Raw genomic sequence first — 16,928 nt, forward strand, 5'->3', positions numbered from 1 at the left:
TTACAGAAGGATTACAGGATTACACAGTGGGAGCTGTGTGAAAGCCGGTATTCGGAGGTCAGTGCTGACTTCAGAGGAGATAGCCCGGTGATGTAGCTGTGAATTAACTCTTTGTTGTCCTGTTTTGGTGCCTCATCTCCCTCCACCCCTCCCCCTCCATAGAAAACCATGAAGATGGGGGGGGGGCTTCAAACTGCTTTTTCATGCTAAAAATTTATTTTCTGAAAATCGCCTGTACTATTGATTTCTGCAAAAAAAAAAGGTAAACGACAGTGACACTTTAAGAATAATGTCCCTTGTACGACCCACTCCTTCTGTTACTGTATGTATGTACACTATGCTGCTCTCTCCTTCTAGCAGCCATATGCTATTCCTTATCTGTGAAGTATATAGCAAATAACAACTATATACGAAAAACAATAAATGTATACAATTTCTGAAGCAAGAAAAATAATAGTTTCCTCCTTTTTTAGGAATAGTTTTGCTTTGCTGAACCCTCCATAAAACAGCTGGGCTGACTAAGATATCTGTGTGTTGCTAGTAACTTTATGGCAATGTTCACACACCTTTGAAATGATGGCTATTTTTATTGGATGACCGTCGTTTAACATCAAATAACAGCCTTATTATACAAATAATGAAATAAAAACATCCGTTATTTCAGCGGTGTGCAAACATAACTGTAAGAGCATATAACTGTGTGTGAACATAGCCTATAACGGTGTACCCAGTAAGCGATTATATTGGGATACTCAAAGACGTGGAGGCTATACACTTGTTAGTGTGGTTAGTGTGGTTGTGGCTGACACACTGGAGCAGGTAATGTCACGTCCAGTACTGGCATTGTCACGCGGCCAGGATCAACATAAATATCACCATATTATAATTTAATACTGGTAAGAAAGAAACATTAGAATCTGTCGGTGTCGCTGGTTTATTTGCTAGATAATTTCATGTCTATTACTTTATCTTCCCATTGTTGGATGTATGACGGGACAGGCTGACAATCTCCAGAACGCCAGATGTCTATGCTGCTTGTGCGAATCCCATTCTGTTGTTGCCCATATCATAGACAGAGTAGTACTGACGGAGGAAGACATCACCCAGGATCCAGAAGGGCTGACCATTTTGAGATGGCAGGTAAGTCACTTCCACTCCGACTGTACAGTAGCCATTATTCTGCAATATAAAATAATAAAGTATTGACAAGCGTAAATGATACATGACCATCACAGAACGTCACCCTCACCATAGGGAACCAATCGGTGCATTTAGGACCTTGGCCGATACCTCATTTGTATGTTATTAAACCTTTTATAAATCATAAGGCAAATTACAATTATTTAAGGGGTGCTCCAGCAAAATATTTTTTCTTTAAAATGAACTGGTGTCAGAAAGTTATATAGATTTATAATTTACTTCTATTAAAAAATTTCCAGTCTTCCAGTACTTATCAGCATACAGCACAACACGTAAACTTTCTGATTTGCCCATGGCAGCCAAGCAGAGTTGAACTTTCATGATATCTGAGCAATCGGAGAAATGGAAGCTGGACTGACATTTATTGCTACTAGTTTTGCTACTTTTTTGTTTGCAGGTTGATAAATAGGGGAAAATATCCTAATTGGAAGAATGTTGATGGTTCCTGGACTTCTTCCAGCTGTCTCTGTGGCTAGTCTGAGCTTTCAAAGACCCGAGTGTAGACCACTCACTGAGGCTCCTGGGAGAGGCTTGGCTCTTAGAGGAAGTAGAAGAAGTTAAAGGTAAAGCCTGTCAGTCTAGATGTCAGGCGCCTGATAGAGGTGAGCATGGGGGGGGGGGGGGGGGGGGGGGGGTGAAAGCAAACTGTAGGATGTACTTATCTGGGCTTTTGCATCCAGAGGGATCACCCCATGGGGTTTTAGGAGCTCATTTCTATGTTAATATAAAGACATCTATCTCAGCACTGAAGGTATGCAAAATCAGAGAATCCCTATTGTCAGAGCCAAGCTGCACACTCAGCTCCCGGCCCCGCTGACCTGTCAAATGCACAAACGGCATCCCTGGTAACCAGTCTGGCATCATCGGCATCCTTAGACACCACGCCGCAGTCGGGGCCGCACTGCTCTCCGGCAGGGCACTCAGCTGACTCTGTCTTAAGTAATGCTGACTGGCAGCTGCCGGTCAACTTGGGGGATGTTTTGGAGGCTGGAATCTTAGACCCCAATCATTTTTGGAGCTTTGACTTCACCTCCCATATAACCTGTGTATTTCCCCTCCCTCCTTGCCTGTGATCGAGCCTCAAACCCTGAGTTCCCTCTTGACCTGGCGTTTCTAACTGCATTTTGTTACTGGTATCTTGACCTTCTGGTCTTCTGACTCTTGACTTCTGGATTACGTTTTTGTGCTGCGCTGCCCGTTTGTTACTGACCTGGACCCCTCACCCTGATTTATTGTGTTTTTGTCTGTCTTGTCTTCGTTCAGTGTTTACTTATACAGGTTAGGGACTGTCACCCAGTTGTCTGCTGCCGCCTGAGGCAATTAGGAAGGGACAGCCGGGCGGGTGCAAGGGCAGCACCTGTCCTTTGTCGTCCAGTTTCTTAACTCTGACACCTATATAAGTTTGTGAGATCTTGGGGGTCTGACCACTGTCCCTCCCTGAGAACTTTAGAACGGGGTCCAACTTTGTCTTAAATGGAGCAGGGGGTCTCCACGCATGCCAACACTCCATTCATTGTCTATAGATCTGGCGTAGATGGCCAAGTGCAATGCTCAACAACCTTCACCAGCTCCCATAGAAAATGAATGGAGCATGTAGGCAGGAGAAGCTGCATCATTCATAACAAAGATACGGGGGGGGGGGGGGGGGTTGCATTTAGCAAAATAAATAAAAGTTGATTTATTGTATACATAGAATTGTTAACAGTGTCTAAGAGTAATAAGAGTTTAATAAAAACACAAAGACAGGGTACCTGGAGAATATAGGCAGAAGGAGGAATGGGGAACTGGACGCCATTGATGGTGAAGCTGATGGTTGGCAGGCTCTGCACGCTGTTACAGTTCACCAGGTACTGTCAATCAATAAGGAAAAAGTCACAGATGTACCGTACATGTAGATGTCCCACCAGTAGTATCTGATCATATCCATTGGTTTACAAATGAATATGACTACATTATATGCTAAATCTGGAACGATCTTTATTACATACATTTATTAAGGTGTAACCTTGCAACATAGCACAACCTATTTAAAGGGGAACTATTGGCAGGTTAGAAGAATCTAACCTGCTGATAGCCCCCTATTGCACACAGGAGACTCTGAGGATGATGGCATGTCTCTTACCTTCCTCCTCGGCGCGGTTCCAGTGCTGTTAGCAGTGTAATCCTTGGAAATCCGAAGCACCATTAGGAGCACTGCCCCACAAGCAGCCCCCTGGAGAGCGAGCCGGTAAGCTCCTTCTAATGATAGGCAACGGAGCAGGCAGGCAGGCAGTTTCGGCACTATGGGGGCAGGACAGTGCTCCGGACCAAGGATTACACAGCTAACAGCACGGGAACAGCACCGAGGAGGAAGGTAAGAGACATGTCTTCCTTCTCAGCTATTCGTGCACATTAGAGACATGTCAGCAGGTTCAATTTGTCTAACCTACTGGTAGTTCCCCTTTAAGTGTACCTCTACTGTTTGGAAAAATGACTGTGCACAATGCATAATAGTCATTTTAAACTTGGCACCAAAATAGCTTTCTGTGCACCTGTTCTTCCAGCTACCTATACCTATGCATTAGAAGACAGATCTTCCCACTCCATCTCCAGTAGAGGTACACTTTAAGGCTATGTTCACATGATGGGATTTTGTGGCCATCATTGCCGATTACCATCAAAAAGACTTCTGTTATCTGGCGGTGACGGCCTTCTGTAATTATCATGATCATTATAGACGCCCGTCAATGGCAAATAAGTGATGTCTTTTTGGTGGGAATTTGCAATGGTGGCCATAAAATCCCATCCAGTGAGCATAGCCTAAGCAAGTAAATGTTACCCAATCCTTCTCACCTCTCCATACTGGCTTTGTTGAGCTCCCACATACTGAAGGAAGGTTCCCAAAAATTGTTGAGGTACTGTAAGGAGAGAGGTGCCAGTATCCACCATGGCTTGACAACCCTGGCTACACCAACCTGTTGCTTGTCCATTGATGGAAAACCTTAAAGACATTAGTATTGTGGGTCACTCCATTAGTCAATTGCAGTACAAGGATCTTCCATGACACTAACCAAGAAATGACTCACGCATCAATTGCAATCTGCCAGTACAGCTCCTGAGTGACGGGTGCCCAGTAGATTTCACCAGAATATAGGTTGTTGTCAACGCCACCAAATACTACCATCCCTTCTTGACTGCAAAGAAATTATAAAGTTGGATAACTAGTTTATGGAACTTTATCTAAGTTTATAGGAGTTTCCCAGAACATACCTATTCATGTAGACACTGAAGATTGGGTAGGTGAGGAGGTTTTGTTGCAGCATGCCCTGCATAGCAGTAGTGGCACCTCCAGCAGAAAGAGCAGGGTAGGCCATTCCAAAGATTCCTTCAAAAGCAGCATACACAAAGTTGGTGCCTGGTTCGTTCACACTGAGGCCGAGCTCTTGGTTTGTGATGCTCAGGCTTTGTACCTACACAGGAGAAGACGATATAAAGATATTGTACAACCTATACAAAAGATATTGTATAACAAATAACATGATAACAACAAGAAAAAAAGAAGCAAAAAGAAGGTGACAATTTTTTATGACTTTATGGTAATTTCAACCTTATTTAACCAGATACTAGGACTGGGGCACTTTAGTCTGAGTAACCTATAGGAACGCTTTTCTAGTCTGTTTACTGAAGTTTTCTTTAATCTAACATGTCTGCATTAAAAATAAGAGTTAAAGGGGTTATCCAGAATTGCAAAAAACATCTTCTAAATACAGTGACACGCTTGTTCTCTGCTCCACTCACTCCACTGGAACTGATCTTCAATATCACACCAAAACAGAGGACAACAAGAGTGGTGCCATTTCCACAGGAAACCAGGAATACTTTTTTTTATTTTATTTAATTTTTAGAAAAATAAACCAATGTACTGTAACAATTGTGACAAAAACCAATAATAAGCATAAGAGTAAAGTTTTCGCATATGACCATGTAACAAGACAAATAGTAAAGCCATTTGATCTTCAAGTTTGGCCTTTAAACAAGGAGGCCTCCATAGGGATGCGTAATAGGCTAACTTGGCCTCACTGGTGTGTCCGCAGTGAGATATACACAAACTTTCAGTCCCAATAAACTTACATAGTTATAGTATTTATCGCGTACATAACCAACAAATCAAAAAATATATATACAAGCGGGGGAGGAGGGGAGTATAATAAGGAGGTCAGAGGGTTGGGTTAGCCAGGGAGCAGGTAGGGTGGAGTGAGGATATTCTGCTTGTCCTGGGTGCATCAGATAGAAAGTGAAAAATTAGCTCTATTTGTCAGCCAAGGCGACCACATTTTTATACATTTAGCATGTGTATGATTTACAATAAAGCACACACCAATACTTTAGTGACAGCCTACAACTGCGCTTGTAAAGAGTGCTTACTAAGAGGGTTTTCCTTAGTTGGAAGACCCAAGGCCACCAATTTCAAGGTGAGTTTAGTATGAGATGAGCAAGACACATTTAGGCCAGGTTCGCACCATGTAAAAACAACGGCCGTATTTCATAACAACGGCCATAGTTGTGCAAACAATGGTAATTATTTAAAAAATAACGTCCATTGTTTGCACAACTACAGCCATTATTATGAAATACGGCCGTTGTTTTTACATAGTGTGAACCTAGCCTTATGTTGTGTTCTATATTCTGCTAGAAATCCCCAATATGGGTTCATGTCCAGCCAGCTCCATACGGTTAGGTGTTCGGGTGTCTTATACAACCTTGTTTATAGCTTGTAGTGGTTTTCACAGATTTTAACACATTTAGAAAAACAATGAGCATTTTAAGAATGAGTCTAGGTTCTGAATCCGACAGCTTCCTCCTCAGATCCATTTACCAAGATAAAAGAAACATGGGCGTCCCACCAGCCTGCGCCTTCAAGAGATGTAAAGCTTTGGCTTCTTTCTGGTGGTTTGGAATCCTTCATTGAAGTAGTTAGTGGTACATTGGCCATGGGACGTTGTGTTTAGGTTAATCAGGTATGGCAACAATGTGCTTGGTGCTATGGGTGGAGGTGAAGTTGGGTGCGAAGAGGAGGACAAATAGGCTAAGAGTGTGTCCTTAAGCAATGAATAGTAGTAGTGATATCTGGTTTTGTTGGGTACCACAGTCATATAGGACCTTTCGGCCCAAGTTGTGTATGTTCCATCTCAGGGTCTACAAAAACACTTTTCATGGAGGCCTTGTCCATCCATCTTTGCAAATGGACAGCTTGGTATAGGAAGTCAACACTTGGGAGTCCTAGACCTCCATGTTGTCTCTTCCTTATGAGTAATTTATATGAAAGTCTTGGTTTCCTTTGTTCCCAAAGGAAAGTGGGAAAAAGGTTTTTCCACTGAAGTAGGTGGAAGCTCCATAGAAAGCGTTTGTAAGATGTAAAGGATCGCAGGGACAATATATGTCTGAAGCAAAGAGTCACCAAGAGTCAGGGGGAGAGAGGGCAACTGGGATAAAGATAAAGCCCCCCCCAACACACACGTTAGGATGTAATCTGATCCATTACTTACAGTTACAGTGTCATATCCAAAGACACCAGTAAGACTGCCACTGCCGTACTGCATGGAGAACTGCTGATTATTGGAAGTATATGTGGAAGACTGACTTGGGTTGAATAGTGGGTGGTTCTCTAAAGGAGTAAGATAGCATAATCAGTAAACCGCCTATACTTAGAGAAATAACACCAATAACATAAAAATAACAAGATTTATTTACTTTTTTTTTAACTTAAAAGTATTTCATATAGTAAAAGATAAGTTACAGTGTTAATATCCTATAGTGTGAAGGCATAGTCAGACATTGTACCTGGTGCAGACACAGAAATTATAGCGTAAACCTTAAAGGGGATATCCAGAGAGAAGGAAAGGTCCCCGCCTCTCCGGTGCTCCCTCCATCTGTCCGTCAGAGCTGATACTTCCACAGATGGGGGGGGGGAGGGGGCGGGGACATGTAGCTGCCCAATGGTACAGATGTTGCAGCAACATCACACGGCTATTGGACATTGTGTGGATTGGCAGTGCCTGCAATATGCTGCCGCCCCCCTCTTGTCTGCGGAAGTTATCAGCATGGTCAGGCTTGCTTTTCGGATGCCCCACCCTTTCTGGGCATGAAAACGAATGTACTACTTTTTCATTAAAGTTAATGTGCACTTTTTTTCTATCCCATTTACCGAGGTACAGGTAAATCTCCTCCATGCCCCAGGCTGATTTTACTGAGGGGTGCACGCCATGCCGTAGCCTGAGAAGCTCCTCAGCTGGTGCAGATCTCTGCCCGCTAGCAGGGGTAAATGCTGATAAATCAGTTGCGGGAGCAGGCCACGTCTTCTGGCAGCACCCCATATCCAGCAGGTTTTTGGGCCTTTTTGCTGACATACACTGGACAGGAGATTGATCATTTCTCCCACTAAAATATGAAGGAAAGTCTAAGGGGTTTTGAGCATTTTTTTTTAGCTGAGCTGTATGTGTGGTGTCCCACCATGGGTGTTACTGGTCTATACACCCAGTAGTGGATTAAAATAGGGGCGTTTCGGGCGGCAGCCCGGGCCCTGAGCTCCTGGGGGGCCCATGACCACCCAAAAAGACTTATACTTTCAGTGGTGTACTGTCTCCTGACTACACTTCCGCCATGATTTGCAAAAAATCACAGTTTTTTTATGGCAATTTTGCACAAATCAGGACTTCATGACATTATCTGTCCTGTACTATGAACGCCAGGCTAGTACTGCCGTAGTTACAGTGGGGTGGGGGGGCCCAGGCTTGGTGAACAGCCTGGGGCCTATGGTAAAGTTAATCTGCCCCTGTATACACCCCTCACAAAAGCCTGTACGTATAGTGAAGTGGTAAGTTTTACCACTAGATGTCACTACTAGAGATGAGCGAGTAGTGAAATATTCGACTTTCGAGAAATCCAAATTCGACCACTTTGAGGTCACCAAGTCCCCCATGAAACCTCCCTTAACGATGCAAACACCTCCGGAGTGACACTGTGACATCAGGAGGAGCATGCCTGGGTGCACCCAACACCGCAAAATCGCAGTATAATGCCACTCTCCGCAGTTGCGAAGGAAAAATATTTGCGAAAGCTTTGCAAATGTTTATGGCAATGTTCACACATTTCCTTCGTATTTCGCATGCATGATTCCAATGTGCGTCCGTAGAGCGTCACGTTATTCACGCGTATCACGCGTAATGCTGTATGAACACTAGGCCGCAGCAGAGCAGAGATTAGGCAACTGGCACTATAGGTATCACGTGCCTTTTACTGGGCAACTGGCACAATAGGTATCATTTGCCTTTTACTGGGCAACTGGCAAAATATGTATAATGTTTACTTGCCCTTAGTGGGCTAAACCAGGGACACTATAAGTCACTTGTACACACAGGGTACTGGAATTAATACAGCTGCTGATGCTGCTGTTATATCATCTATTTCTGAGAAGATTCAAGGATTCAAAGATGATCTTTTTCGCTGGATCTTAGCCCTGAAAAGAACTTTTGGGTTCCGTAGTAATTCTGCCTAACCAAATGCTATTAAAACCTATCTCTCCCTGCTCTAAGATCTCTCCCTGACTAGGTTGAAAGCTCATCTGCGGTCGAGAGGCAGAAGTCAATTATTAAATATTCCAGGTCATGTGGTTCAGCCACATAGGGTAGACGATGTTTTCGCGCTGCGTGCGTACTCCCAGGGTCCCTCACGGCCTCCCTTCATGGTGATTGGATTTTAAAAAAGCACCAAGTGCGATGGGAGGACTTTCGAATGTTTCCCATGTATTCGTCACACTACTCGATTGAATTTGAATCTTTCGAATACCGCAATATTCGATCAAATACCTACTCGATCGAATCGTATGCGCTCATCTCTAGTCGCTACTATGCACTTGTATATTGCACATGTATATGCACTTGTATATTGCACAGCTGTAGTGAACAAGGGGTATTGTTTGTTGGTAATCTGCACACCAATCAGAGCTTTTTTTTTTTGTTCTCCTCCTCTCTCTATTCTCCTTTCATTTCTCTGCACTTTCTTTGCCACCACTCACAGGAGGTATTACACACTCTGTAGGAAGTTGTCACATGGGGAGAGGAAGTACACACCCCCACTTAGGAGTCTTATCCAAGTCTTGGTAGAGAGAGGACACACAACAAGACGGTCCCTGCTGTAGTTCAGCTGGGCCCTGGCTTATGCCAGGTCCCCTGTTATGGACAGAAGAACAAGTCCAGAGTAGTCTAGTCTGGAGTGCAGAAGTGGACAGACGTATGGGAAGCACAGAGACTCTTTTCTTCTTCAAAGCAACACTTACTCTTATTATGCAGTGCTAAACCACTAAGGAAAGGAAAAGTCAGAGATCACCCCAACCCACGCTCTAACAGTGCAGGACAGTATCCTAAAAAGAGAGGAACTGATCCGGATAGAGCAAAGTTGCTACAATCTCGCAGCCCAGATGTAGCCAGGTAAACTTGGCCACCTTGCTCAACTCAGGTAACAAGATCTGGGGCTTGTGTCACCCTAGGAGGACGGGTCACCCAACACTGTAGGGCAACAGGTGGTACAGCGCCAACAAAAGTCGAGACACGGGCACAAGTAGTCTTCTACTTTCAAGTATTCTTTAGGATTCTACTTCTTCTTCTTTTAAAGTTCCGGCAGAGCACACTTCTACCCTGGGTTGGGACTCTTTACTACTGTGAACTCTCAGCACAAACTCCTCTCTACTACTCTAAACTCCCTCTACTTCTCAGCACACAACCAAGTCAGCACAGATCTTCTGCCCCAAAAGCTCTTAACACAGATTGTATCTAGTCAAGTGATTATTGTTCCGGCACCTACACCGACATTACGCCATCCTTGGGTCTTCTCCCCTTTCTGTGGGTCGCGGTACCGATAGTCCGGGTGGGTCACAGATCCACTCCGGACCAGCGTGATAAGTACCCAAGGGACCCCTTCACAGCCCGGCAGGTCACCGACCACAGGGGAAAGGGTATAGCCAGCCTTCCTAAAATAAATGCAGGTGTGCCCCCACACCTGCCCAACCGGCACGGGCGTCACAACAACCTACCATCCGGCTGAGCTATACTCCGACCAACCACCACAGTAGTAGTGGCGTCACACAGTACCATCTGGCAAGTGACTGGTCGATCATAGGGCTCCACATATGGACTGAATACAGTAGATGGAGTAGGTGGTCTTTTTGCCGACCACAATCTATGTTTTTTAATATGTTGGACTGGCTGTATTCAGCTATACTTCCCCTATATGCTTTCCTACTAATGTCGGCTTTCCAAGCGACTGCCCCCACCTAGGTTCTCCTCCGCACTCTGTTACAGGGAATGCCAACTCAGTGGCTTGTCAATATGCTGCCTGTGCTCAGTAGGTATATCCTGTCAGCAGAACATGTCAGTAAAAGCAATGAAGAAGACGACTGAGCGCCCAGGAAACTGGCAGCAGCCGGGAGTGGGCTGGGTAAGTATTCAGCTTTGTTATGTTTGGAAGACTGGGCTAAAAATTAAAGGGATCCTGGCACCCTGGCACCCGGGGCAGAAACCACCCGACCCAACTAATAGAGCCCTCAATACTTACTTCCTCCTGTCAGTCCCGATGCCGTTCCCATTGTGGAGAAATCTCTGCCTGCTCATCTGCATGCAGCCGAGATTTCCTATGGACATCTGACTTATCTTTTCTCATTTACATATTGAGTGCGCAAACTAGCGGCCAGCGATTTCTCCATGGTGGGACTGGCATAGGGAGTGGCAGGTGGGGGTAAGTATTGGGGGGTTGGTGGCCAGGCTTACAGGTTTCTATGGGGGTAAGGTGCCCTTTTAAATTTAATAAAAACCTTGTCCTTGCTGATTATTCCCTTTAGCCCCTACAAGGGGGTCTGGATCCTCCGTATGGGAAATTCCAGGGAGACTACCCTAATAGTGATCTCTGTAAAGGCAAATGCTTAGAAACTAAACCAATGACACCATTACCATGTTGTCAGGCAGAAATCGCAGTCTGGCCATTAAGGGTTGCAGTCTTTTTTCTATTTAAGAAAACCCCAGTTGTTTGTAAAAAGTTTCTATGCAATGTAGTTCTCCTTATTCTGGTGATTAGATATGCAGATTGAGTTAAAGGGGTACTCTAGCGAAAATCCTTTTCTTTCAAATCAACTTGTGTCAGAAAGTTATATAGATTTGCAATTTACTTCTATTTAAAAATCTCCGGTCTTCAAGTATTTATCAGCTGCTGTATGTCCTGCAGGCACTGGTGTATTCTCCTGAGATGGACAGAGGTGGCAGCAGAGAGCACTGTTTCAGACTGGGGAGAATACACCACTTCCTGCAGGACATATAGCAGCTGATAAGTACTGGAAGGCTGGAGATTTTTTGGTAGAAATAAATTGCAAATCTATATAACTTTCTGAAACCAGTTGGTTTGGAAAAAAAAGATTTTTGACGGAGTTCCCCTTTAAAGGGGTTATCTAGTGCTACTCTTGTCTCCAGATTGGCAGGGGTTTAAAATTCAGTTTCATTGAAGTAAATGGAGCTTTATTGCAGACCAGACCCTAACAGGCAAAAGTGGCCATGTTTTTGTAGCGCTAGATAACCCCTTTAAGGCCGTTTTGAAAAATAATTATAGTTTAACCATGTTCGTTTACTTCTTTGTCCTCAGCAGAGGTTATTAGTATTAGTATTAGTTATTATTAGTAGTATTAGGTATTAGTATCTGGATAATGTCTTCATTGTTGGACCTTAGGATTATCACTCCTTTGCTTATAATATGTTCTGTATGATCTTCACAGATACTTACGACAAGCTGCACTCTGACAGTAAGTAGAAGCAACCCAAAGATTTGAAGACCCGGTGTCAAACAATACCATGAAGTTCTGAGGTGGCGTTCCAACACTGATCTGTCCATAGTAGCAAGCCTGGAAGAAGAACAAAGAACACCGGGTTACATGTGCTAGGATGCTTCTGATGAGAAGACGACACCCAGGTCTTTATTGGACATGTGCTGTATACTTTATACTATTTTCTTTGGTAGGTTTGTTTTTTATGTTTATGTGACAATTTTTAGATAAAAAAAGGAAATGTTCCAGTTTTCACAAGAGCAGTCAGGGTCAGTTCACACTGGGCAATGGTAAAATTTCTTCTTCATGAGTTGGCGCAGAATGTGGGAGGAGACCTACACGATTCCGCGGCATACAGACGGGAAGCGAAAATTTAAAGTCCCATTGACTTCTATGGGATTTCTCTATCGGAAGTGATTTGGGTGGAAAGCAGATCCGTAAATTCTGCAGTGTGAACAACAGAGCGGAAATCCCATTGAATACAATGAGACATTGATCTGTACATATTTTACAGGAGGAATTTTGAGTAGAACACACATTAAATGAAGCTCGGAGTTTGCGGGAATTTCCTTGCTTATTGCTCAGTGTGAACAGACCCTTACAGTACACTGATTCTGCTGTTCCCTATAGGCTCATCTTTCTGCATTGATTTGGACAGGATGAGCAGAGTTATCTAGTTACCATTATGGTTGGGCTCATTGATAACCTTTAGCCCTATATATACGAGGGTATATGTACACTGAGTAGTAGATGTCGCGGATGGGGTTCATTAGGTTTGAGTGCCTAAGCCAAATATATCCCTGCCCATATACTGTATACACTTATACAACTATAAGCATCTCCCCTGTTACTGTACAGGACTACCTCTTCATCATTGTCAATTGACTTCCATTTGGTTTAGTGTCCACAAAGCACATATACCCAAAGCCTTTCTAAGGACAGGGCTACGTATTAGTATCTACATTTCTTGTAAAGTGGGAATGTTCACACAAAAGGTAAAGGGGTACTCTGGTGAAGAAAAACACAGTGGTGTATTCTTTACAATCTGGAGAGCAGGATTTGCTGCTGCTCTGGACAGTTCCTGACATGGACAGAGGTGGCAGCAGAGAGCATTGTATCAGACTGGAGAGAATACACCACTTCCTGCAGGACATAAAGCAGCTGATAAGTAGTGGTAGACTGGAAATTTTTAAATAGAAGTAAATTACAAATCTATATAACTTTCTGACACAAGTTGATTTGAGTTGATTGGGGTTCCCCTTTAATTGGTAACTCTTTAGGCAATGTTTATATTTACATTCATATTTCCTTTTTCTATTTTTTCATTGGAATAAAAGTACTCAAATAATGGCAGTGCCAAATCTATTATTCTGGAATTTTTCGGACAGGATCTGTGGAGGACGTTGCTAATGGAAATAGCAAAAGACACATAATTACTTACGTCCATGTTCATTGGCTCATAGACAGTGGCGAAGTTGTTCTTGTGGTTGAAGCTGTATTTCATGGCTGGATCCCTCTTGTGGGTTTTCATAAACGGCTCCAGGACACCTTTCTCCTTCATCGTCTCTCTTATGGATTTAAATCTTTTCAGAGGGACTCTGAATGATGAGAATGGAGCAATAAGCACATTATATATCATTACAATGTATACCATATAACTCCTATAGCAAAATAATATCGCTTATTTCATTAGGAATGAGAATGTTGTATAGGAATTGCTTCATTTATTTTTACAGCCAACTGAATACTATGTCTAAGCCCAGATCCAGTCTGTGATATATGGTCCATAAGCTAAAGCTCCTCACTACTGAACTGCCAGCCCTGTATCAGTACAGAAGCATAGAACTAACCAATCAGAACTGCTCACTCTATATGACGAATTCTGATGCAGGGAGACCCAGAAGAGTTGGAGAGTTCACTCTATGATATACAGTCAGCTTATGGCCCCTATATCATGTACTTGTGAGTCTGGCATAAGCCATTGATAATGCATACAGTGACATACATTGACAATTAGGGATGAGCAAGCTGGGCCGGGGTTCAGGTTTGTACGAACCCGAACCTTGGCCCGGTTGAGTCATCTCTACTGACAATACATACAGACACCATCAGCTGAACCATAGCATGCCCACAATGTTAAAATCACCTGTCTAATATTGTGTAGGTCTCCCTCATGCTGTCCCAAAACAACTTTGAACTCTTGACATTTTAGTTGTCTTTTTGGTGGTTGGGCAAGGGTATGCCCTGCTTGTCTGACGGGTCGGCGGGGGGCGCATCGGGGAAAGAGTATCGGGAAAGGTTTTATATATTCCCCCCAATGTGCAGCCCAGTAGTTCAAATTAGTTTGTATGTCTTCCAAAAGTCACAGTGCAGCTTTAACCTTACAAGATAAGCTATGCTATTCTCTCCTGTCAGTCATCCTGTCAAAAGTTTTAATCGGTTGGGGTCTCAGTGCTGAAACTCCCACATTGTCTGTAGATATAGCTGGGAAAAGTGCATGCCAGCACGCTTCTCTCTTAGGCTAGACTAAGTGTCATTTATTAGAATTGTGCAAAACTTGTTTTTAATCTTTTTGTTGTATTTTGAAAAAAGTTATTTGGTAGTTCCTGAGGTAAAAAAAAAAAAAGGAAAAAAACAAACTGGAGCGCCCACAAGGCTGAAATGGTTGGGGACACCGGTCTAGCAGGATATTAGGTAAACCATTTTAGTTTCAACATCTAACTAAAAATACTTACAACAATAGATGACATACAAGGACTATGTTATGCCTCCAGTGCCTATACTATAACCAAGACTGTCTCTGTTGTTATAACTTTCAAAATCTAAATCAACAGTGGATGTGATATAAAGCAACATACAGTATACATTCATTATTTTTTCTTTAGTTCTCATGCTTTATAACAAAGCTATACTTACTGTATCCAGGTCCAGTCTCCTGAAGGCAGCTATATAACAGCTATACTTACTGTATCCAGGTCCAGTCTCCTGAAGGCAGCTATATAACACCTATACTTACTGTATCCAGGTCCAGTCTCCTGAAGGCAGCTATATAACAGCTATACTTACTGTATCCAGGTCCAGTCTCCTGAAGGCAGCTATATCACCGCTATACTTACTGTATCCAGGTCCAGTCTCCTGAAGGCAGCTATATCACCGCTATACTTACTGTATCCAGGTCCAGTCTCCTGAAGGCAGCTATATAACAGTTATACTTACTGTATCCAAGTCCAGTCTCCTGAAGGCAGCTATATAACAGCTATACTTACTGTATCCAGGTCCAGTCACCTGAAGGCAGCTACTGTATATAACAGCTATACTTACTGTATCCAGGTTAAGTCTCCTGAAAGTGGCTATATAACAGCTATACTTACTGTATCCAGGTCAAGTCTCCGGAAGGCTGCTATATAACAGCTATACTTACTGTATCCAGGTTCAGTCTCCTAAAGCTTTTTAGTCTTGTGCTAAACAACACATGAATCCCGGTCAGTACAGAGTGTCACGGCTCAATGTGTCCGTCAATCAAATGTGCAGATGACCAGGACTTTTTGTGTTTAGTCTCTTTGAAAATAATGTATTTTCCAAGATAACTAAAAAAACATAGTGAATGTAAAGTGCAAAGCTGCATTATATCACATGCCCTGCTGATTTAGGTTTTGAAAGTTAAGACGACAGTGACACTTTAAGACATATATAACATCTATATATAACGGTATAATGAATAGAACGTTGCATATTTTAAAAAATGTTATATGTACAACTAAATGTTAAAGAAGGGTGTGCAAATATTTTTGTGTACAGACCTGACCAAGCCCTCTGAGAGCTGGAGACAAACTAGTGCAAGGATCACCCACTTCATGGTTATAGACTTATGGAAACACCACCGTATAGTATATCCTTTAAGTGAACTTGAGAGACTCTGCTTTGCCTTTTTATATTTCTAAACCTTTGTCGAATTGCATCATGAAAAATTTCCATATAACCTTCCATTAATGTTCTTGATTATTAACTTTACCTTGGAGCCCTGATACATTTGCTATCAACCAGTTCCTAGAAGCTCTGTCAATGGTACTGTAATGGAATCATAGAATCACCTCTCTAGCAGAGAATATGTACTGCATTGTTTAACCCCTTCAGGACTTCACAGATTTTCATAATTCTTTCATATTCTGGGCTGGCTGCATATGTGGCTTTTGTGTGTTGTTCCCCCCCCACAAAAAAAAAAAAAAAAAAAAAAAAACAGAAAAAAAGGTAGTCTTGTGGCATTTTTTTCTGGCTTTTTTTTTTTTTTACCTTAGGCAGGAACAGCTCTGTGATACAGCAAAATGCAGCTAACGTCTGGCCACCAAAGCTTCTGCTCAAGTAAACTCCATGGCATTTTAATTTGTCGTTTTTGCTAAGATTTAAGGCTTTATATAACTATGCTTTGGGCTTGTTTTTTGCGGTACCAACTGTACATTGTAATAACACCCTACATTTTACCATAAAGTATATTGTAAGCTTTTTTCAAAAAGGATATTCAACATACAATGAAATTCGGCAAAGATTACATTTTACCATTTTTTGTGAAACATTTTAAATGTCTTAAACGTAGCTATACAAATTGCACATCACTGTAATCGATCTGCGGAATAATGGTAACATGTTAGTTTTACAATGCGGTGAGCAGTATAAACACAAACGCACCTAACAGATTGGCGGTAAGCTTTTTTCAAAAAGAATATCCAACATACAATGAAATTGGGCAGAGATGACATATTACAGTACTGTTACATATCTCCGGAATGAGAAACCAAGGTTTGTAAATCAGAACCAACAAAGAAACAGGGCTTCAAGTGTTGAAAAAGGTGTAAAAAGGAGTTAACCGAAAGCAGCCTGTTTTGTGGTGAAA

The 16,928-nt window shown here is 42.6% G+C and overlaps 1 protein-coding gene across 1 annotated transcript; it reads right to left on the reverse strand.

The window, feature by feature from the left end:
• Positions 1-920: 920 nt before the first annotated feature.
• On the reverse strand, positions 921-15,952 carry LOC138767673 (gastricsin-like). The gene is made up of 9 exons (XM_069945334.1): positions 15,841-15,952; positions 13,482-13,638; positions 12,001-12,118; positions 6,726-6,844; positions 4,450-4,649; positions 4,266-4,373; positions 4,033-4,180; positions 2,952-3,050; positions 921-1,179 (listed from the first exon to the last, which is right to left on the reverse strand). The coding sequence occupies exons 1-9, from the start codon at positions 15,894-15,896 to the stop codon at positions 1,027-1,029; spliced, it is 1,158 nt and encodes a 385-aa protein (XP_069801435.1). The 5' UTR covers positions 15,897-15,952; the 3' UTR covers positions 921-1,026.
• Positions 15,953-16,928: the final 976 nt, after the last annotated feature.

Source organism: Dendropsophus ebraccatus, chromosome 11 (genome assembly GCF_027789765.1).
Source record: "Dendropsophus ebraccatus isolate aDenEbr1 chromosome 11, aDenEbr1.pat, whole genome shotgun sequence".
Lineage (NCBI taxonomy): Eukaryota > Metazoa > Chordata > Amphibia > Anura > Hylidae > Dendropsophus > Dendropsophus ebraccatus.